Genomic DNA, 22,328 nt, shown 5'->3' on the forward strand with positions numbered 1-22,328 from the left:
TCTCACTCTGTAGCCCAGGCTGGCCTCGAACTTGCAGAGATCCACCTGCCTCTGCCTCCCGAGTGCTGGGATTAAAGGTGTGTGCCACCGCCCAGCTCCCCCCTACCTTTTAAGAAACATCCAAGCCGGGTGGTGGTGGTGCATGCCTTTAATCCCAGCACTTTGGGAGGCAGAGGCAGGCGGATCTCTGAGAGTTCAAGGCCAGCCTGGGCTACAGAGTGAGATCCAGGACAGACACCAAAACTGCACAGAGAAACCCTGTCTCAAAAAACCAAAAAAAAAAAAAAAAAGGCACATCCAAAGCAAGCAAACACCAAGAACCCCACAGCCCAAATACAGAATGTCATATCCCAGAAATACACCTTAAGCTGCATGGAAATTAAGTATCTGACAGTGTACTAATCTTAAAAACTTACCAGAGCATAACACTGAACCTTTGTTAATTTGAGGACATGTTAACTAAACAGTTAAATATTTGTTTGTTTATTTGTTTTGGTGTGTATTTGAACATGTTAAAAACAAACCTTTTAGTGTAGGAGTTAAAACAAAGAAAAATATAAAAGCAACTTCAGGCAGAGGAAACAGTTTAATCTGTAATGCCCCTGCCTCGCAAGCAGGATTCAACCCCCAGAATCCACGTAAAAGCTGGGTGCTGGTGCTGCAGAGATGGTTCAGAGGATAAAGCCCTTGCTGCCTGAGTGTGAGGACCAGAGTTTGGATCTCCAGAACTCACTTAAAAAGCTGGGAAGGGATGATGGTCCACCTGTGACCCCAGCATTCAGCAGGCAGGCATGGGGCCTCTGGAGCAAGCTGGCTAGCCAGATTAGCCAATTTGGCAAGCTCCAGATTCAGAAAGACCGTCTCAATAAATAGAAAATGACCACGGAAGACACTGACGGCAACTTCAAGCCTCTACCTGTATGTGTGTGCGCGCACGCGCGCGCACACACACACACACACACACACACACACACACACACACACACACACACCCCTTTGTATCTGCACACACCTATACTCACACATTAAAAAAGGGAAAACTTCACACTAGCAAAAATAGCCAAAGGATTGTTGAGAAAAATTCATACAATTTTTTTTTTTTAAAAAATGAAGCCACAGAGGATCCTAAAGAGAGGTAAAGCAGAGAGTGAAAACTCATTCAAGACACAATACAAGCAAAAAGCAAACAAAGAGAAAAATAGTCTGCTTCTAGTAATTAAAAAAAACAAATAAAAATAATTAGAAATCAAACACTCGTGGCATCCAGTTCTTGAGGGGCCAGTGGGATGCAGCTCTCAGTCGGTGCTAGCCGTGAGTGACAAGTGGCCGCTTGAAAGAGGACTGCCAGTCTCTATGAAGCCAAGTGAAGATTTGCATCCCCCTTTAGAGAAACCAGAGAAATAAAACCCAGAGATACATGACTAGAGGTGGGAATGGAGACTGACTCTAAGCAAGTAGGGAAGTTATTAATCATGCAACAGAAATGTTTTAAAACTGGAGTATGCTGGTAGCCCTGCAGTTGGGCAAACTTACTAAAAACCATCGGCCCGTGCATGTAAAATCAGTTTGCTTTATGGTGCATAAATTATACCTCGATGAAGTTGTCATGTTTATAATTACAAATATTTATCTTGCAGCATTTTTATTTTTAAAAGGCATAGGAAAAAGTATTGGAAAACAGGTTACTATGACATGTTTATATAGCCAGGTGGTGGTGGCACACGCCTTTAATCCCAACGCTTAGGCGGCAGAGGTAGGCAGATCTCTGTGAGTTTGAGGCTAGCCTGGTCTACAGAGGGAGTTCCAGGACAGCCAGGGCTACATAGAGAAACCCTGTCTCGGGGAAAAAAAAAAAAAGCTATATTCATGGACTGCCTACCACTAGACAGACAGACAACTCCAGCAATGCCATGCCTCCTCTGTGCCCGAAACAGTCATTTATTCCATACACTTACTACTCTCTTCCTTCATACTTCTTCTCTAGCATTCCCTGCCTGGCTCCTTGAGTCTGTGTGACCTGGGTCTGATGTGATGTCTTCCGGTCACTCTGTGCCCAGATGCTCCAAGGAGAACCCATCTCTTCTGTTACTCCAACAGGCTGGACAGTGGTTCTGTCTACAGTGTTGGCCTCCCTTACATGAGAGGACAGGCAATGGTCATCTCTGTCCTCTGGTGTCTAATGGAGCCCTGTGTGTCACATCACTTGTGAACACTCCGCCTGGAGAGGAGGCTGGTGAGTGTCAATGATCAGAAAGTGCCCTGGCATCCTGATAGGAGAAGGAAGCTGTCAACGTATTTCAGATCCCACTGCAGGAAGCCTCGCCCCCTTTAACAATGAAACGGCATCAGCTGTAGCTCCAGCATGAGTACAGGTCAGGCCGGCTTGTGTTGCTAGAACAGTATGGAAATGAAGAAAGGGTGGGGGGTGATGAAGGAGGGGGTTAGAAGTTGATACCAGAACCCCACTGTTCACTGGTCACCATTTTTATTTATTTAAGTAATTTCTTCGTGAAGCATATGTGGAATCATGCCCAGCTGGTCTGTTTTCTTCGTCAGTCCTGAGGCAGAATCTACAGTTTCACGCACACTAGGCATGTGCTCTGCCCCAGCCACACACTCAGGTTTGAATGACTGTTACTCTTCTGTAACAGCCTCTCCCGGGCACCGTGGGACTGCACTGCTTTCCGAGTGGCAAGGAGCATTTTGATGAATACAGTGTGATTGCCCCCTCTGAATGTCTGTACAGCCACTCAATGGGAATGTCCCTTCCCTGCCGCTTGGTCACAAACTGTTCCTTCTAGGTATGGCCATTCCTGAGGCAATGGCATCCAAGTCTCTGTGGAATGCGGACATTCAGCCTTGAACCAGGAGCACGGGGCAGGAGGACCGTGCTCTACAGCATCAGCACCTAAGAACCACTAACTACCCAGAATGGGGAGGGGAGGGGAGGGGCCTGACAGTTCCCTGCAGGGCTATGGGCTGGAAGCAGACCCCTTCCTCAGGGCTGAAAATGTCGGAACCACTTCAGTCACACAGCACTTTCAGCTCTGTTTTTGTTTTTAGGCCAGTGACAGCTTACAACGACAGTTTCAATGCAGAAGAAATGCTGAGGAAAACGAAAAATAATTAGCTGCCCTGTTAAAGTCTCCTCCCCCGGCTTATTTCATTAGAAAAATCAATGGAGGCATTAATGGCTGTCTCTGTCTCTAATGAGCTTTATTCTAATTAGACTCACACATTATCATTTCAGTTGGGAAAAGGCCTGGCTGGTGAGGAGCGGCAGAGCGAGGCAGGCAGACTCTGAGTGCTGCGGTGACCGTGTTCAGGAAGGGTCACCATGATAACGTAAGCGATGACAATCCTGGTGTATAGGACTTTCCATTTTCAAGGCACAACACAAATTAAGTACCTCCCGCCCCCTTCATGGTATCCACACCACCATCCACCAACAGCAAGGACCGTTCAGGAGCTTGAAAGCTCCCATTTCCCAAGCTTAGTCTGACACTGGTACATGCAACACTTTAGTGATGCCCTTCCCACAAGGAGCAGCCACAGCCACGAGAAGGCAGGGATAAAGAACCTGGGATGTCTACGTTCTCCAGGCCATACTGAACCCATGATCTTTTGGCAGGGCCAGTGAGTAGATAGCTGAGGCTCTGTTCCATCTGGCCCCTGCTACAGCTTCTCAAGTACAGCCAAGTCCCCTTAAAACATCCGTGAGGCCGGCGGGCATGGTGGTGTGTCAATTATCCCAGCACTCAGGAGGCAGAGGCAGGAGGACTGTGAGTTTGAGGCCAGCCTGGTCTACACAGTGTGGCACTGTTTTTAAACAGCATCAACCCCCAACCCCCCCCCCCCCATCCCCCAAATGATCTGTGGCTACCAAAAATTGAATTTCATGTAATATGTCAAATACTGCAAAATCTTCTTTTGTCCCTCCATCACATAAAGACCATTCTCATCTTGTGGGCCAGATGTGGCCTGGGGGTTGTAGTTTGTCTGTTCCGGTCCCAGAAAGCACACCAATGATCCGACCCCACACCGAGAGGCCAACACTGCGTTGCTCAAGGGTTTTGCTCTTTCCCTAAGGATCAGACACCAGAGCTGATTTCTCCTCCAAGAGCTTTCCATTTCTTCCGGGATGAGCTGAGTTCTGCAAGACGCCCACTTGGAAAACATCTTCAAGATGGCAACTTATAAAACATGGTTCACAATCCACCAGGGAGAAGGTGGCAGCAATCAGAATTAAATTTAACAATTCACTTATAACCTCATCTCCCGGTTACATCTGAATTTTCAAGTTTCATCTGCATCTTCCTCCATCTGTATGTCATTCTCTTGGGGTTTCTCTTTTGTGACAGGCATGACTTTTTATGTCACTCCCCCACACCCCAACTGGACATTACCTTTCTTAAAATTTCCCTTTTGTGATTATTTGTGTGTGACGATAAATAGATGTGCCATAAATTTTTGTGGAAGATTTCCAGGCTACCTGGATGAACTTAATTCTAAGGGAGCCGTAGAGTTTTGTCAGATAGTTTCTCAGCCCAAGCCAGGAATCTAGAGCAACCGACTTGGCGCGTGGGGCTTTGTAGGTCTCCCTGAAGTTCATTCTCTTTTGTACAACTGGCAGATCTAGATTTGAATGTGTTTGCCTCTTGACAGAGATGCGATTCCAAATTCTCTAGGGCCTTTATAACCTGATGGGATGTCGTTTACCCTAGAATTGATAGTGAGGATGGATGCTTGGGAAGACAATCACATCTTTTTTTCCTTACAGATGTCACCAGCAAGAGTCCTGGGACCATCAGCTGGTTGTTGGCTTACGGATACCTCCCCTCTTCTCCCAAAGCCACGAAGGCTCTCTAGATGATGACTGGCCTAGGTCGTCACAGTGGAGAAATGGAGGCGGTTGCTTACCACTCACACTGCTCCCCAGGCTAGGCCCACTGAGGATGGTCAGTTTTTAACATGGTAGTTTTCCTTCCTCCCCTCAAGGGGTGTGTCACTGCTGGCTGGATTAGGAGGCTCAGCTTCCCTTCCGTTCTCTTGGCTTTCAAAACAGGAAGCACAGGGGACATTATGAACCGTGAAAGGTAGACTATGAGCTAACCAAGTAGGAAGTAGAGAGGCCTCTTAAATTCTGGGTTAGGAGAACTCTTCCATTCGGCTTCCTTTTCTTCCAGGGCATGGCTAAGGTGGCCAACATGCCCACATTCTAGAAAGGAAGAGGTGCAGGGTCCCCTGTATTTCACTGTATGGCTGCTGGCTAGCTTAACTGTTGCAGATTTCCTAAGGACATGCATGTTGGGAGGATGGCGACCCAGTGGATTTCAGACAAACCGTAAGAGGTTGAGCTGGCAGAATCAATTGTGTATGTGGAGACTGTTCGGTTCAATGGGTTATGAATGCTGATTAAATTAAGAGTGGCCAGACATCTGATCAACCGGCCAACAACAACAGGACTTCATAGAGGCCAGGCAATTCAGTTTTATCTGTGATTATGACTATAGGAGGCCTTGGGAATATGAGTTTCAACTGAAATCTAAAATAGGAATGTTTCAGGTGACCTAGTGCATGGCCCACTGACTGGATGTTAATGTTCCCTGGAAAGTTCCTTCCAGACAGCTGCACATACTGGGTGCAGTGGAAGATGTGAGCAAGGCCAGTGACCATTGCGTCATCTGCTTTTTTTCCACTTGACATCTTGTCATAAATATATCCCTCTTTTCAGGAACTTCTCTTGACTTTGAGAAATGTTAAGTTTCAGAACAGAACAAAGAATGGAGAGAGCACTGTATAGCTACCGCTCAGACGCAAGAACTCCTCATATTTTGTATCATGTTTCTATCTTTCACCCTCCTGCCTAGGAAACGAAATCACAATGGCCACAGGCCTGGTATTCATCCCCTCAGCTTTTTTTTTCTCTTTCTGATGCTGCACCTTGCATTCGGGCACAGGTATGTACTCAACCACCGAGCTATAGTCCCACATCAAGCTTACTGTAGAGACTTTCGTATTCCTACCATATTGACAATGTGTTAGTTATACTATATCAAATAACTTACGTGTGTCTGAACACTTAAGTACGTAGCATATAAATACTTACTACTTATAAATACTTCACAAAGAAAATCCCATACTAATGTGAATGCATGCACATGCATTTATCACATGCCTGTCAATACCTGACAGATGACTGGTATCTATTTGTTGAATGTAAGCATAAAAATATATCATAGTAATTTTTTTACAATATACTTTATACAATGACTGTATCATTTAATAATAATATTTGAAGACTGTAACCGTGCCATCTATGTATCTGGCTCATTTCTTTTGACTGCTGTGTGATCCTGGGATACACAAGATTTAACTTCTTCCCCGGAGGCTGCATGCCCAGCTCTTTCCAGCTTCTTAAATTTCCACTTTTGCTATTTAACACAGACTGCTAGAGTGAACTTTATTGTATTATGTAAGAGAATTTCAAGGGTATATACCTAGTAATGCACAAGCTTTTAATAGTTTGAATTACACATATTTCCTATTACATATGTGCACATTATATAATTTGACAACAAACCTTTTGGTGTTTTAAATCTTACAAATATATTCCAAACTAGTTCTGGATCTGTGTCTGGGAGTCACTCAGCTTATTAGTAAGGTGGATGCTGAAGGATGTTTCCCTGCTCCTTGTGTCTGTCGTCACTCATTGGTACCCAGAGAGGAGGCAGCTGTGATTGCCCAGCTCCAAACTTCCAAAAATCAAGATGGAAAATATGAGTGTAAAGCGTTGTAAAGTAGACCTGAAGTGAGAGCAGTCCAGAAGAGGCAGATTCCTCTAGACAGAGCAGACTACGTCTCGATACACTAGGTTTTCCCAGGACTAACAAGAGGCCTCAGACTAAATACTTAAGAATTATGGGAGCACAGGATGCCTCACAATTCTCTCCTGACTGACGGACACTGGCCAGCTTCACTCTTTGCCGGAGAGGAAGATGAAGTGGGAGGGCTGGGTAAGACATTCTCCAGAGTTCCTTGCACAGTTATGACTCTGGATTAGAATCGTCCAAAAGAAAGCAAGCTCTATTCTAATGCTTCACTTTGTACCTCCCTTGGTGCTGGTCCCTTCTGGTCCAGGGAACCGAGTCATGATGCTTACCTCAGAACTGAGGCTTATTAAAGGAATCCAAGAAGCCAGCCCGAGTGTCTCTTTGATGTTGACAGAGGCTGCTTTCCTCAACTTTTTTTTTTTGTCGCTATTATTGTTACAAGCATTCTGGGGGTGGTATTAGTGCACATGTTTAAAAGTCTCATAAAAGCAAGTTGCAAAAAACCTACAGGAGTTAAAAGAAGCCTCAAACAGAAAAATGTCGATGAGGATTCAGATGTACCCTGCCACTGACTGACACATTCTGCAGTCACAGTAGCACTATATGTTTTCCCAGGACTCTTAACTCCAGGACAAGGTTATGCCACAGAGCAAGATGGCCAGTGTGCTGGAGATGGCCTATTCTAATATTTTCTCTCCATGGAGAGATGCTCGCCACAGGAAGGATTGGCTTAGGCAAGATTTGAGCTCAATTCTTCATTTTCAGTTTCTACCACAGACCTCTTAAACGTTCGGTGACGCACGCGCTCAACTTCAAAAGAAAACCCGCGGAACACGGGAAATCTATGCCACAGCCATAGCTCTGTGTATGTATTTTCTTGAATTTCCCAAGTTAGTATTATGATACAAATCTCATCTGTGTGGAAATGAAGGATCAGAGAGTTTAAGTGATTAGCCAGTTCCTAGATGTGGCTCAGGTTTGAAGCTTCCTCTTGGGTCATGATCCTCCTTCCTTAGACCCAGTGGACTGTGCTCCCTGGCAATGGACCTGCTGTGTGCTCTCACGCTGCTCCACACTGCTAAAAGGATCTCCTACCCAGACTGGTCAGGGGCATCTTCCCAGCCATGTCTCCACCTCTGACAACCTTCTGCCTGTTGAAGCCCTGTGGTCTACCTGTATCGCTCACTAATCCAGCAGGTGGCCCATGTCTTACACTACCTTCTAGGGAAACAAAGACAAGGGAGACCCAGTTTTTAAGCTTAGAGATCTGCTGACTGCTTCCAATATTTTTTTACTTTTTTAAGTCCAGTACTGGCATTGACCCCCGGGCTTGGAAAATGCTAGGCCAAGTGCTCTACCCCTGGGCTACATTTCTAGCCTTCAGACTTCTGAGCAGCTGAGATTTTTTTGGTGTGTGCTACCACACCTTGCTAGGTATTCTTAAGTAATAGAGCCAAGTAGCTGCCAGGCTTGACACGCTATCCCAGAGTACTTGCTGTGAGGTGACAGTAATGCTCGGAGATGCCAGATTCAAACAGCAGAAGGGCTGCTGGGGGAGGGGGGGGGGAGCAGACAGGCAGCGGAAGAACCATGGAGGGTAGGAAGGCAATGGGACCACGACCAAGCTGTACAAGCATCCGAGTGCTACTTTGGGGCCCCCCGCCTGGTCTAGTGGCAAGATGAAGCTGTTTACTGAGGGCTTAACTGCTCTGAGACCACAGGGCTGTCAGCCATAGATTCCTCATAGCAACAGCGTGGCTTTCCTTTCATTCATCACACCATTGCTTCAGAACCCAAATGCCTCTCCTGCTACTCCCTAAGGAACCTGGCTGACAGCACCTAAGAACTCTGTGAGATTCCAACCCTGCACAGAAAAGAGAGCAGATGCTTAAGGCCTTGAAGTTTTTTCAGTCCCATTCATTCCCCTTGACTGTCCCCTTGAAGTCCCATTCATTCCCCTTGAGTCTCCCCTTGAAGTCCCATTCACTCCCCTTGAGTCTCCCCTTGAAGTCCCATTCATTCCCCTTGACTGTATAAACAGTTCCTACCAGCTAGAGGGGAATGCTGGGATTCTTAAAGGCCAGAGTGTGTTCACACATCACGAGTGGTTTCTATACCAGGGTCACTGTCATAACAATTATTAAGTCATCTGCATAAAGCTATGCAGCAGGAATAAAAACAAGACAGGCCTGAGTCATCTCCTTGCCTCTTGTAACCACAGCTTTCATTTGGCTATGCACGTGGGAGAGAGGGATGGCAAGGCAAGGTGGTGAAGGGAGGGATGCAAAGGATGATCTCTGCAGTTTTAGGACATGTTCACCATGGAGCAAGAAACTGCTGTGTGTGTGTGTGTGTGTGTGTGTGTGTGTGTGTGTGTGTGTGTGTGTGTGTGTGTATGTGCTCATGCATGCACACATGTGTAAATATGAGCAAGATACAATGATATGTCTATGTGTGAGTTTGTAATGTCATAACGAAGCCCATATTTTGAAGACTAACTATAAAAATAATTTAAAAGGAAGTGAAGACAAACCCTCAAAGCAACCTTTCCACCCTTGGGAGGTGGGTGTAACATAAAACATAGAAGAAATGAGGCTGAGGGCTAAGCTAAGGGGAAGGGAGGGGTTTTAAAACTGAAGCTTGCACGTGCTGAATCACTCTTTGAACTGTATGGGGAGGGGAGCACTAGTCAGTTCTTAGAAGGCCGGGCTCCTAACAGAGTATGAAGGTCAGCTGTGGTCCTGCTGAGCCACTCAGGGTGAGGGCAGTTCAGACACTCCACAGGGAGTTTTCTATACAGATAAATTGGGAGGCCTAGGTCTACCATACACACTGGTGTTCTTTTACATCTGTTTTGAGGGGCAGAGAGTGGAAGTTTTTGTTTGGCATCCAGAGAGTAGGATAAGGAGGAGAATTTCAACCCATGCCTTACACAATCTAGGAAATGCAACAGATGAGCCAAGGGATGACAGACTCTACCTCCCCAGGGCTGGCTTTGTGAAATTGAGAGAGACGAACTCTCAAAACTCAGCATGACTCTTAGCACAAAGCTCCAGGTGAAAGCGTATTGAATACACTCTAAAAAAAACCTTAAAGATGATTGGAGCTGGCTTATAGTTGTCTCCATGCTTGCACTGGCCACAGAGATACTTAGCAATGTTCTAAAAACCCAGGAAAATTACACGGAAGGATCCAGCTTCAATTTTGGCTACATAAATGATAGCAAGGATCGCACCAAGCCAAACACATATACTAAGAAGGAGCATTTTGGGTTTTGGATGCTTAATGCTTCAATAGTACCTAGAACAGCATACACAGAAGGATGAATTTCAGAGAGGCGAGGAGGAACAGAAAGACACAGCCTACAGGCCAGGGGATTATCTGTACAAAGCAAGCGGGTGTATGGCAGATGGAGCAACAGCTTTCTTTTACATTTAAACATCTGGGCTTGGGGCACAGCACAGAAGCAGGGCACTAACCCAGCAGGCACCATGAACGAGGCTCTGGGTTTGATTTCAGAACCAAACACAAAAGAAGAAAAAGGAAAAGACAAGGTGTCCAACAGTGGGGACATTGTTCATGTTGAATCTAAAATACTCCTTGTCTAGGGAAGGTTCTACCCAGCGCATGGTTAAGTCAGAAACGGTGTTTTGGTTGGTGCCCAACAGGTCATGCTTGATCCTAGGTGCAAGAGGAAATCTTGCTTTACACAGCAACAATGAACTTGGTTCTGAGTAAAAGGAGACAGAGTGCCAGTCATGGGAACTTGCTGGGAAGGGACGAGATCATCTTAATGCCTTGTCAGAGCTCAGAACTGTTGAAAACCTAACTTAAAATGCAGGTTTCAGATTTTCCAGTCCACCCTGAACCACTGAGCAATCTTTCTTTATTGCCAAAAGAGAGCTAGGAGTGGAAAAAGCCAAATAAACAGAAATAGAAAAGATCTTTATCATTACAGTGGGAACAATTTTTTTTTTTTTGCTATTCTTTACTAAACAAAACGGTATCAGCATGCTGAACATCTTTTGAACCAATATGTGAGACTTGGTAATTGATCTGAAATGAAGTTTTCAATGTCAAGTCAGGCATATGCCAATATTTTACTAAAAATAAAAAAACACAAAATATTTCTATACAGGCAGGGAACTCTACAGAGTACCATTTAAAATCATTATCCACCTCTAGCTTTTACATTGGTGGCAGCTGCTGGTCTTCCTTTTAAAAATTTAATTGATTTATTTATTTTACATCCCAACCCCAGTTTCCCCTCCCTCCTCTTCTCCGATTCCCTTCCCCCACTTCCCCTCCGTCACCTCCCCCACATCACTCCTCCTCTGTTTCTGTTTAGAAAGGGGCAGGCCTCCCATGGGTGTCAACAAAGTGTGGCCTATCAAGTTGCAGTAAGACTAAGCACCTCCCCTTCCATTCAGGCTGGGCAAGGCAACCCAGTATGGGGAACAGGTTCCCAACAGCCAGCCAAAGCATTAGGGACAGCCCCTGCTCCCAGTGTTAGGACCCACAAATTGACCAAGCTACACAAGTGTTGCATATATAGAGAGGGCTTAGGCAGTTCCATGCAGGCTCCCTGGCTGTTGGTTCAGACTCCGTGAGCTCCTCTGAGTAGGTTAGTTGTTTCTGTGGGTTTTCTTGTGATGTCCTTGACATTGCTGGTCTTTCAATGAGAGAGAAGACTATGAACTTACTCTTTCATAGTTCTACTTCCAAACTGGATCTACTCTGAAATCCTTATGAATTTAAGATCATCTCCATCTTGCACTAAATAGTGTAACCATAAGGCAGGATTTTAGGAAGAGCTGTCCAGATAAAACACCCACAAAAAGTAAAAGAAAACCACGTATTCTCTCTCATGAGTATCCTTGCTTCAGATCTTTGTGTTTAGCATGAGGAAATTACAAACTGCATTAGCTGGGACATGAATCTAGGAAGGGAAAATAGTCAAATGGACTCTACCTATTTGACTCACTTGAATGAGCCGGAATAGCCTACGACTCTGAGGTCTAACACATCATTTTCATATATACTCTTTTTTGTTATTGTTTTAACTTCTTGTCCAATCCTTTGCCAGAAGTTTTAGCACACAGGGGTAAAAGTATCATTATCCCAACTTAAAAATTAGTAAGATTTATCTTGAAACAATGTAGTTTATTTATTTATTTTGATATCTTACCTTTTCAATTTTCTCATCCAGCATTCTGAAGAATTCTTGTTGGCTTTCAGAGATGTGCATGCTGGAAAACAAAGAAGAGTTAGCATGTATTTCAATGCTCCCTTGAACCTCACCTTCTCAAGTTAGTGATGGTGAACCTGTAAGCTCTGAGGCAGACAGTTATTCACTGCAGACTTTCCCACCAAATACCCCCAATGCTGCTTTAGAAGATGCCATTGCCCTGATCTTGCAGACAACCCCTAAGTCTACAAGCGCTCAGGACTTAAGGAATATAACTCTCACATAAAGTGTAGGGGTCACTTATATTGATGTTCCTGGGTGGAGCCTGCCAATTTTCTTTTCTTCCAAAACACATTTGGGATTTTAAAAGAACAAAGACAAGACATGAAACATGTGGCATTGTCAGTCCTGTGTGTGACAGAGAAAATGATTCTCGGTACACTGAAGCACGTCTCCTACAGATGCTGTAGCGCCGACACAGCCAGCTGATTATATGAGTACGTAAGTACACAGGACGGGACAACTGCCTGAACCCGCCCCTGACCAGTTCCTGCACCTTTAGCAACTGAAATTCCACTGGAATACCGGGTAAATTAAGAAGTGCCTTCAAGTCACCCTCACCCCATGTATGCTTGTCCAGCTTAGTTATTTGTTGTTGGGGTTACCACAGAAGAAGTCAAAGAGGGCAGGGATCATAGTTGGGAAATGGGCCTCAAGTGCTAACGTGGTCCTTCTAGCCTGATGATACTCATTGGTACTCCATGGAGGTGAAGGGCCCTGGGTGAGAGACACACATACTACATTGGTTGCAGTGTCTGGGGACAAGGGTGGAGGGCAGGCCTAGAACAGTTTCTTTATGCTCAGTGTGGGGAGAGGCCCACCTATGTGCCCTGAGCATGACGCCTCACACCTTCGAGGCCACAGGAGGACACAAGTGTCCTGAAACCCTTCAGGCTTTCCATGAACTGGGCTCCCACGAGCAGCTCTCCTCTGGGTGTAAGGCCACGACTGGAAATCTGTGAGTACGCGCCGTCAGCCTTGCTATGAAACAAAAACAACGCACACCTGTGACGCCACTAATCGGTTCACAGTTGACAAAGTGCTTTCACACATAGCGTCTTAATTTTGCCAGCCTTTACGAAATCGCGCGAACAGGGGAAATGTTCTATTCGGGAACTGGACCCTCTCTGGGAGGCAGATTTGAAAGGCAGGGCAAGCGGCTGGGATGAAGTGAGCAAACAGTCTTCGCTCTGCAGAATCGTGAGCAGAAAAAGCCAGCGTGTGCACGGAGTTTTCCCAGCTCCCTCACGGCTTTACCTGCTTAAGTGTCAAAGCGTTTTGTTCAGCTGAGCTACTCCGGGGGCAGACCTGTCCTGCTGTACGCTCTTTCAATGGAGGGCCCACTATAACCATCGCCAGGGTTCCCTCGCTGACGAGAGGCCATTCCTGGAGTCTTCAATCACCACACTCTCCTGCCAATACTGTGACACTCAGGGCCATGAGCACGGGCAGGGCTGGCTGGCTGTCCACGAAGCGCCCGGTGCTTTAGTTCTGTACCTGATCTTGACACTGTTCTCTCGCTGTCTCTTGTGGGAGTGCTGTTGGTCTTCCCTCTGCTATGGTCCTGGATGTTACTTTACGGCAGGCTTCAGATCAGCACAGCCAGGCTCAAACTCACACAGATCCGCCTGCCTCTGCCTCCCAAGTGCTTTGATTAAAGGCGTGTGCTACCACCGCCCGGCATGAGTCTATTTTTTTATATATCTCTAAGAGCTGTAGTCCAGTCTCTCCCTGCAGACCGAGTAGCTTCCAGGTGTCAAGGTTAAATAAAGTGTTCTCTCTAGCACAGTGGTTCTCAACCTTCCTAATGTTGTAAACTTTTAATACAGTTCCTCATGTTGTGGTGACCCCCAACCATAAAATTACTTTTGTTGCTACATCGTAACTGTAATTTTGCTACTGTTACGAATCGTAATGTAATTACCTGTTTTCTGATGGTCTTGGGAGATCCCTGTGAAAGGGTCATATGACCCCAAAGGGGTCACAACCCACAGGTTGAGAACTACTGCTCTAGCAGGCTTGAGCAGCATCCATCAATGCAGTCATCCCCTAAAACTCAGAGCTAAGGGATGCTTTTTAAAAGAAGAGCCCATTTCAGGGTGCTTGCATGGAAAAGTGATTGGCTGTGTTATCAGGTGTCTTGTGGTTTCCAAAGACAAAGTGCACCTCAGTGACTAGGATCAGAGAGGCTGCCTGGGGAGGGCCTAGTGGCCAGCAGCATGGGTCTAAGTGGGAGATAATCAGCTGCACCATTACTCTGACACAGTCAACCTTAAGTGGATTTATTTATTTTCAATTAAAAAAATTTAACTTTATTTTATGTGCATTGGTATACAGGTGTCAGATCCCCTGGAGCTGCAGTTACAGACACGTTGTGAGCTGCCATGTGGGTGCTGAAAACTGAACCTGGGTCCTCTGGAAGAGCAGCCAGTGCTCTTAATGGCTCAGCCATCTCTCCAGTCCCTTAAGTGGATTTGTAAGTATTCATTTTTCTTTGAAGTGAGCATCGAATCTCTTAGTCCTTTCCCCACATGCTGAAGAGTCCTAACTGCCACCATATGGGTCTAGGCCCTAGCAACTCACAGACACTGGGCTGGGACAAAGTGATCGTATTAGTAAGGCTTCTCTAAGGAACAGAACTTATAAAATGAGTATCTATATCTATCTATCTATCGTCTGTCTATTATCTATCTATCTATCTATCTATCTATCTATCTATCTATCTACCTACCTACCTACCTACCTACCTACCTACCTATATATCTATCTATCTAAAGGGGTTTTGTTAGAATGGTTTACAGGCTGTGGTCTAGCTAATCCAACAATGCCTGCCTATGAACGGAAAGTCCAAGAATCCAGTAGTTGTTCAGTCCACAAGGCTGGATGTCTCTGCTGGTCTTCAGTATACACTGGAATCCGAAAACATAGGCTCTAATGCCCGTGGGGGAATGGACTTGCTAGCAAGGTTGAGAGCCAAGCAGACAGAGCCAAAGCTTTCTTCTTCTATGCCCTTTATACAGGCTTCCAGCAGAAGGTATGGCCCAGATTAGAGGTGTGTATTCCCAGCTCAAAGATCCAGATTAAAAGTGCGTCTTCATACTTCAAATGATTTGATCAAGAAAAAAGGCCTCACAGGTGTGTCCAGTCATTTGGGTTTTAGTTAATTCCGGATGTAGTTACATTAACAACCAAGAATAGCCATCACAGTGATCATGAAGCAGGTGGTTTACATCTCAGTTTTCCAGGAAGGCCCAGCAATAATATGTTGCTTCTTCTGCTATGGTCTTGATGTAACAGTCAGAACAGGGAGAAGATGACATATGCCAAATATGCTTGCATCCCTAGGAATTTACTCCGTCTTAAGCAGAGCACCACAGTAAAGATTAACAGCCTCTCTTAAGAAATATAACGATAGTTTCATGGTCACAAAGGGAATTTTATCATCAATATGGAGTTGGCCCTAGAACAATCTAGAAAGACAGTCAATGTTTATTTATTTATTTATTTATTTATTTTAAAAAAGATTTATTTATTTATTTATTACGTATACAGCATGTATGACTGCAGGCCAGAAGAGGGCACCAGATCTCGTTACAGATGGTTGTGAGCCACCATGTGGTTGCTGGGAATCGAACTCAGGACCTCTGGAAGAACAGTCAGTGCTCTTAACCTCTGAGCTATCTCTCCAGCCCCAATGTTTATTTTTTTTAATACACTATTTTATTTACTGCCTTTTTTTTTTTTTTAATGACAGCTTCTTGCTTTGTAGTCTGGTTTGCCTGGAAGTCACTTAGCCGACTGGCCAGGAATGTGCTGCAATCCTCCTGCCTCTGTCTCCTAAGTGCTAGGATTACACTCATGCACCACCATGCCCAGGATATTAGCTATTTTATTAAAACGATTAATGAGTGTTCATCTGTTGGAAGCCATGATAGTATCAAAATATCTTCAAGCACCCACGCCACAAGGAGACGTACTAGATACAACATATATTTAAAGATCTCTTATAATTATGTACAATCATGTAATTACCACTCAGATTAGGAGAGAGAGAGCCTCTGGGTCCAGCTGTGTCTCATCCAGTCAGGAGCCACCATTTTTGACTTATTGCTTTTCTACTTCTTGGCTCGTCTTTGTTATTTTTGCTACATACTTATACGCAAAATATTGCTTATTTATGTCTTTGATTTTAAAGGACCATCCTCCTACTTACTGTTCTGAGGATGCCCGCCCTGATGTGTGTAACATGTCCCTACCTCATTTATTTTCACTGACTGACATGTAGCACTCCCATCAGAAGAACACGCCACAGCATTGTTACCCATTATATTACTGATAGACACTTGGTTTTACTTCTAAAAGCTTATCTAAACTGCTGTTAATGAAGTTTCCAAAATGTCTCCCAGCACAAATGTGAACTGTTTCTCAAGGGCACACACCTGCCCCTGGAGTTGCTGGAAGGTAAAGTTTGCTTAGCTTCAACTTTCCTAGATAGCAAAACTGCACCCCCCCTGCCCCCGCCCCCCAGTTACACTGCTGTGTAACCCACCAGCAGGGGGTTACAGGGGATCTGGTATTCGTAGTCTGGCCAACTTCTACGTTGTCAGATTTAGACATTTTTGAGAATCTGATGGAATTAAATAACATGATTTTCAAACAGACCAGCCACTCAGGTTTCCTCTTTGGCCAAATGGCTGTTCATGTGTTAGCCTAGTCTCTGGATTTTGCAATTTTATTTTTAGAATTATTTTCTATATTCTGGAAAATCTACACTGTCATTTATACATCATTCTCTTTTTTGCAACCTCTACTGTCTTACTGTGTATTATAATGAGGATATGTTCATAATTTTAAGTATTTTCTAATGAAGATATGGTCATAATTTTAATGCAGCCATCAATTAGCAAATTTCCTTAAGGTTTGTATATGTTTTATATCTTAATGAAGCTCTCCCCATCTGAGAGCCATAAAGCTATCCCTCTTACTTATTTATTTTACTAAACGGCCTGACAGTGTCAGCTTGGAATATGCACTGAGGATGTTCTGAGAGTATGTTTTGTTTACTCTCTCAATTACTAAAGCTTTATAATAAACCTTGATTACCTGATGGGCAAAAATGGAGTTTTAAGGAAAACAGAAGGCAGAACTTACTTTGCTCTGGGTTGATGGACCAATCCAGGGATTTCTTTATTAGGTTTAAGCCTTGCATTTGAGCTGGCACTTTTTTCCTGAAACACAAGCACATATGTGAAAGACAAGATGAGAACCCGTGGTTAGGTGATAGCGAGCAATTTCATCCTGAACTTCTCTGATCTGCTGGAGCCCCTCAACTGAAGCTGGAAACGTCACAAACACAAAGGTCCTTGTAAAGATGTTACACAATACAGGCAGAACCCACCAGACACTGGAACAGGAAGTACTGTAATGAAAAGAGTTGGCTTTCTAACAGGTACCACTGTGTTTAGAAAACAGCATGTGGCTATCGGTTAAATACCCATTTGTAGTAGTAAAAAACTGGACAAGAGGTCCCCAGTGTCAGAGAGAGGAGGACAGGACAATCGCAGGCACTGTCTGCCTGTCCAGGTGAACTGGCTGTAGTGCAGAGGCGAAGACACAGAGTGTGAATAAGGCCCTCGCTGGGACAAGGACAAGGGCCTGGCTACAAATGACTAATAGTTCCACTTCACAGTAAACTTTGGGACTAGATTCTACTGGATTAATAAAAGTCATTGGCTTGTAGTGTGACATGATTTTGTATTTCCAGCACAGCAGCCACATGGGAAAGAAATACTCAGGTGTTAAAGTGTTGGTCTATCAGAAAATGTACTATCTCAAAAGGACTACCATCTCATGCTGTTAGAGACATACACAAGGTCTTTATGCGTAGCTTCAAGAACATACCCTTAAAGTGGAAGGAAAGAACATTCATTAACAGGAGGCTGTTCATCCTTGAGGAACCTGAATTGTGGCCCAAACTGAAGAGACCACTATGTAATATAGTTAAATACCACAGTGGACTAGCTTACCAGCTTCAGCACATGCAGAGTAGCCTGGATGCCATGAAACAAATGGACCCCAAATGGACTCTTTGGTGTCCCTGTTTCTCTGAAGAGAGTCGACACCATTTGAGTCAGTGAAATCCCAGCAACTTTTACATGCTCTGGCTGGTTGTTATTTACTATCAAACACGAGCGGGTCTGCATAATATCAGCGCTCTAAAAATATAGTAATTTCATAGGAAAGGAAAACAATTACCATTCTCCTACAGGCTACCTTACCTTCTTTATACCAAAATAACGTATTCACGAGCATTTAAGAAGTATAAAATACGGCTGGTGAGATGGTTCAGTGAGTAAAAGTACTGATTCCACAAGCCTGATGCCTTGAGGTGCACCCCAGAGCCCATGGTGCCAGGAGAGGACTAACTCCAAAAGCTCTCTCCACATGCGTGCTGTATTGGCCATGCTCCCCAACGATGAACAAAACACATTTAGAAAGAAGTATGGACGGTATACTGTTTGCTCTGCTGGGGCAGACAGGGATCAACAGATGGTTACTAGACCTTTCACAAGGCAGGTGGGAGAATCAGCACACTACCACAGCAGCTCCAGGAGCCCAGGCCCAATGGCCACTGTTTCCCATTGGGATTGTGCTGCCTGACAAGGGCCTCAAGCATCACACAGGGTGTTCTGCACAAGGAAGCAGAGCACCCGAACAGGGCAGTGAAGGACTCGCCTCTCTGTACATCTTAGAGAAGAAAACAGCTTAAAGGAAGCCTCCCGGCAGGGTTGAGCACACAGGTTTCTCCCAAGCGGTCACTTTCTCCTGGAAGCTGTACATTTTCTTAGACACTGAAAGTGGGCAGGTATGATCTGCCCCTCTGGTCACATAATCTCCCAAATTCCTAGAGCTCAAATGATACACCATAATTCCCAACAAACACCACAGAGGCAGGGAACTGAAATGTCACATAACTGTAACCTATTTATATTACCTCTTCAAATCTCACTTATAAAACCTATTATGCATACTTGTTAAGAACAAACTCCTATATGACAGAGACTCAATGGCAAAACTTTCTACTATGCACTTATGTCTTCATTTATTTTACAAATTATAATTCATCAAGACTAACAGTAACAACTCATTGATTACTTAAGACAGTATTTTAATTTACGTATATTGACTGACTTAGTGTTCATAAATATTTGCATACATTAACTCATTTTTACACCTACAGCATCTGAGTTAGGTACCATTTTATTTCTCTCTCTCTCTGTCTCTCTCTCTCTGTCTCTCTCTCTCTTTCTCGAGACAGTGTTGGTCTTGCAGTCTCGAGCCTCATTCCTTAGCTTTACCATGCTGTGATTACAGTGTATACCACCAGGCCTAGTCACTCAATTCCCATTTTACAGATCAGCAATCTGAAGCACTGAGAGATGAAGAACTTAACGGAGGTTATATAAGTAATGAGTGGTGATATTGGGATCCGAACCCAGGTAGCCAGACTCTAGAGTTCATACTATTAGTTACTAGGTCACAGTTCTCAAATGTTTAGGACCAATACTTCTATCTATATTCTCCAAAACTTGACATTTCATTCACATTATTTAAAAAAATGCATTTGTTGAACCCTCCACCCATACCACCAGAAATCTCTTGACTGTTGTCAAGTTCATAATTGTAGACACAAAGCTTTCCAACATTACAGTTTTTGGTTAAGGTTTGAATTTTATCACTGGCAAAACAAAAACCAAATCCCTGCCAATGATTTTCCTTGAAGTGACAATCTCTCTCATTCATTTTTTTGAGGAAATGATGTGTCAAACTCCCAGGTTTGAGCATCCAGGATCTTTGCTCTAAAGGAGCTATGCTATCCCATTTAAAGAAAGGGCTGCTAATTCTGCTAACAACTCTATCAACTGCGCAAGTGCTTTTCTTCAGGAAGACACCGTCCTTGGGTAGGCAAGGGAAATGCTTTATGCACATCTCTTACTGCCTTGCAAGGCTGTCAAAAAGAGATGCCTCCAAGCACCAGACGCAATGAAATTTAATTTATATTGCTTCATTGAGGGCAATCTTAAGTGAAAATGGAAATTAGTTTTCTACTGTGAGTCATGATGGGGTGGCCAGTACACGCTGACTACTGATCATTGTTTTCTGTTGCTATGATGAAATACCGGAAGCTCGGTAATTTGTTACAAAAGAAAACGAGGCTTATTTAGCTCAGTTTGGGGAGTAAAAGTCCAAGATCAGGCAGTCTCATCTATTTGCTCCTGGGGACTCAAGGGTTGTGCAGACCACCCTGCGAGCACACAGAAAAGGAGCTTACTGCACTGATTATGGTGCACACCGTGTAAAAAAGATGATCAGCCTCACAGGGTAAAGTCACATTCCATAAAACTCCCCTTGTATAACTGTAATGGAGTATACAGATTACCACAGTCCAGTTTGAACACTTCCAGCCTCCTTAAAACCATTTGTAGTCAACTGGATTGTAGATCCCGACAACCATAGCTCTGCTGTCTCCAAACCTGCATTTTCTAGATTCATATAGATGGAATGACACAAGGTGAGCTTTTTGTCTCAGCATCTTCACTGAGTATATTTTTAAGGTTTGTTCACATGCAGCATATATCAGAACTTCATTTTTCAATTTAAAATTACATTTCCAGTGTATGACTATACCATGTTTTGCTCACCTAGCCATCACCTAATGGACAATTTAGATTGTTTTTCAGTTTGTAGCTATTATAAAGAATAATGCCACCAACATCCACATGTGAGCTTGTGTGTACAAGTATGTCTTCATTTCTCTTGGGCAGATTCCTGGTAGTACAACTGTTAGGCTGTACAGTAAGTTTTGTTCCTCTATTGAAAATATGAACACACTATAAAGTGGCTGCATGATTTTACATTCCCATCTGCAATGCATGATGGGTCCAGTTTCTCCACATTCCACCATTAACGCTTCGAAGTTTCTCAATGCTGCTATTTCGGTGGCCATATAGTGGTATCTCACTGGGAACTTTATTATTAAAATTTGACTTTTAAGGATTTGTTCTTATTTTTTCCTATATACTTACTGGTTGCCTACATTTATCAAAGAAAGCCAGTTTGATATTTGTTTATAAACATAATTAACTTGTACCTCAGGATTTGTTTGTTGGAGTGATGAGATATGTGAAATGATTGGCCTTTTTTAAAAAGAGGGGATAGGACAGGAAACCAAAAGGGCTGGAAGAGGTTGGTGGGAGTGGTGGAGACCCATGGTCACAGCTGGTTGAGTCACTGACAGGGGGCTGAGAGCCACAAGACGCCTGCTCCAGCACTGACATTGAGAGGAGGGAGAGACCACCAGGATGCTGTTTCTCTTAAAGACAAAACCCCGCTTCAACGCTATTTCACCCTTCCACAAGGATCCCACCCAAATGAGCTGGGGACAACATGGACTGAGCAGAAGCCACGGGTCTCGCTCTCTCCACACCGGTATCCGAACCCTCTGGGAAGCTTGCTAGGACACAGACTCCGTCCGGGCCTACTCAGGACACCCTGAATAAAGTCTCTGCAGGCCAAGGCAGCTGTAACTGAAAAAGAAGTCCTCGGCGATTCTTTAACAAATCAGAGCACTTCACTTCGGAGACAAGATGCCTCCATCTCGGATTTCCCCATTTGCCCTTCACAGAGCAGTTCCTGGGGTTCTGTGCAGACAACACCTCAGGGTCATCACAGAGACCCGCCAGGGCAGCCACCCCTTCAACCTTTCTGCTCAGTGGCTCCACAGGCTGGAAGAAACATCCATTTTCCAAAAATGCTTGCAAACAACTGTCAGGTAGTGACAAGCTTAATTAAATAACTGAGTTTTCCTTTGCTTGGAATGATTTCTTTCTTTAGGAGCAGAGCATGCTTATGTCAGAGTAAACTTATCATTCCCTTCTTAGTGGCTGAAGACAGCCACAGCAACTGTATTAATGTGGCCGCCAGGAGCTCCCCTACCCCCCTGGCAACTCCCAGAGGGGAGCCAATGGTTTCCTTAAAACATTCTCTCTATCCTCCCCTCCTAGGTGCCGACAGGGGCAGCATCTGTTCAGGATGCTGACGGAAATCACCCTGCTCTGGGCTGGGATGCAGAAGAACGGGACATCTCTTCTCCATCCCCTCTTGGTCTCATACTGGGCTGACAGCAGCAGCCGTGAGGGTCTCTTTTCTAGTTGGGCCTAAAGCATAGCGAGAAGCCCTCCTGTTCT

The 22,328-nt window shown here is 44.4% G+C and overlaps 1 protein-coding gene across 4 annotated transcripts in view; it reads right to left on the reverse strand.

The window, feature by feature from the left end:
• CUNH1orf21 (chromosome unknown C1orf21 homolog) overlaps nt 1–22,328 on the reverse strand; it is a 207,551-nt gene that overhangs the window by 13,333 nt on the left and 171,890 nt on the right. For all 4 annotated transcript variants that reach the window (XM_052737174.1, XM_052737175.1, XM_052737177.1 and 1 more), the window contains 2 exons: nt 17,233–17,309; nt 12,022–12,082 (listed from right to left, as the gene is read on the reverse strand). In XM_052737174.1, coding sequence (XP_052593134.1) covers nt 12,022–12,082; nt 17,233–17,309 — 138 coding nt within the window. The remainder of the gene's footprint in view (nt 1–12,021; nt 12,083–17,232; nt 17,310–22,328) is intronic.

This window comes from Peromyscus californicus, unplaced genomic scaffold (genome assembly GCF_007827085.1).
Source record: "Peromyscus californicus insignis strain IS unplaced genomic scaffold, ASM782708v3 Scaffold_14__1_contigs__length_90479793_seg_2, whole genome shotgun sequence".
In the NCBI taxonomy this organism is placed as follows: Eukaryota; Metazoa; Chordata; class Mammalia; order Rodentia; family Cricetidae; genus Peromyscus; species Peromyscus californicus.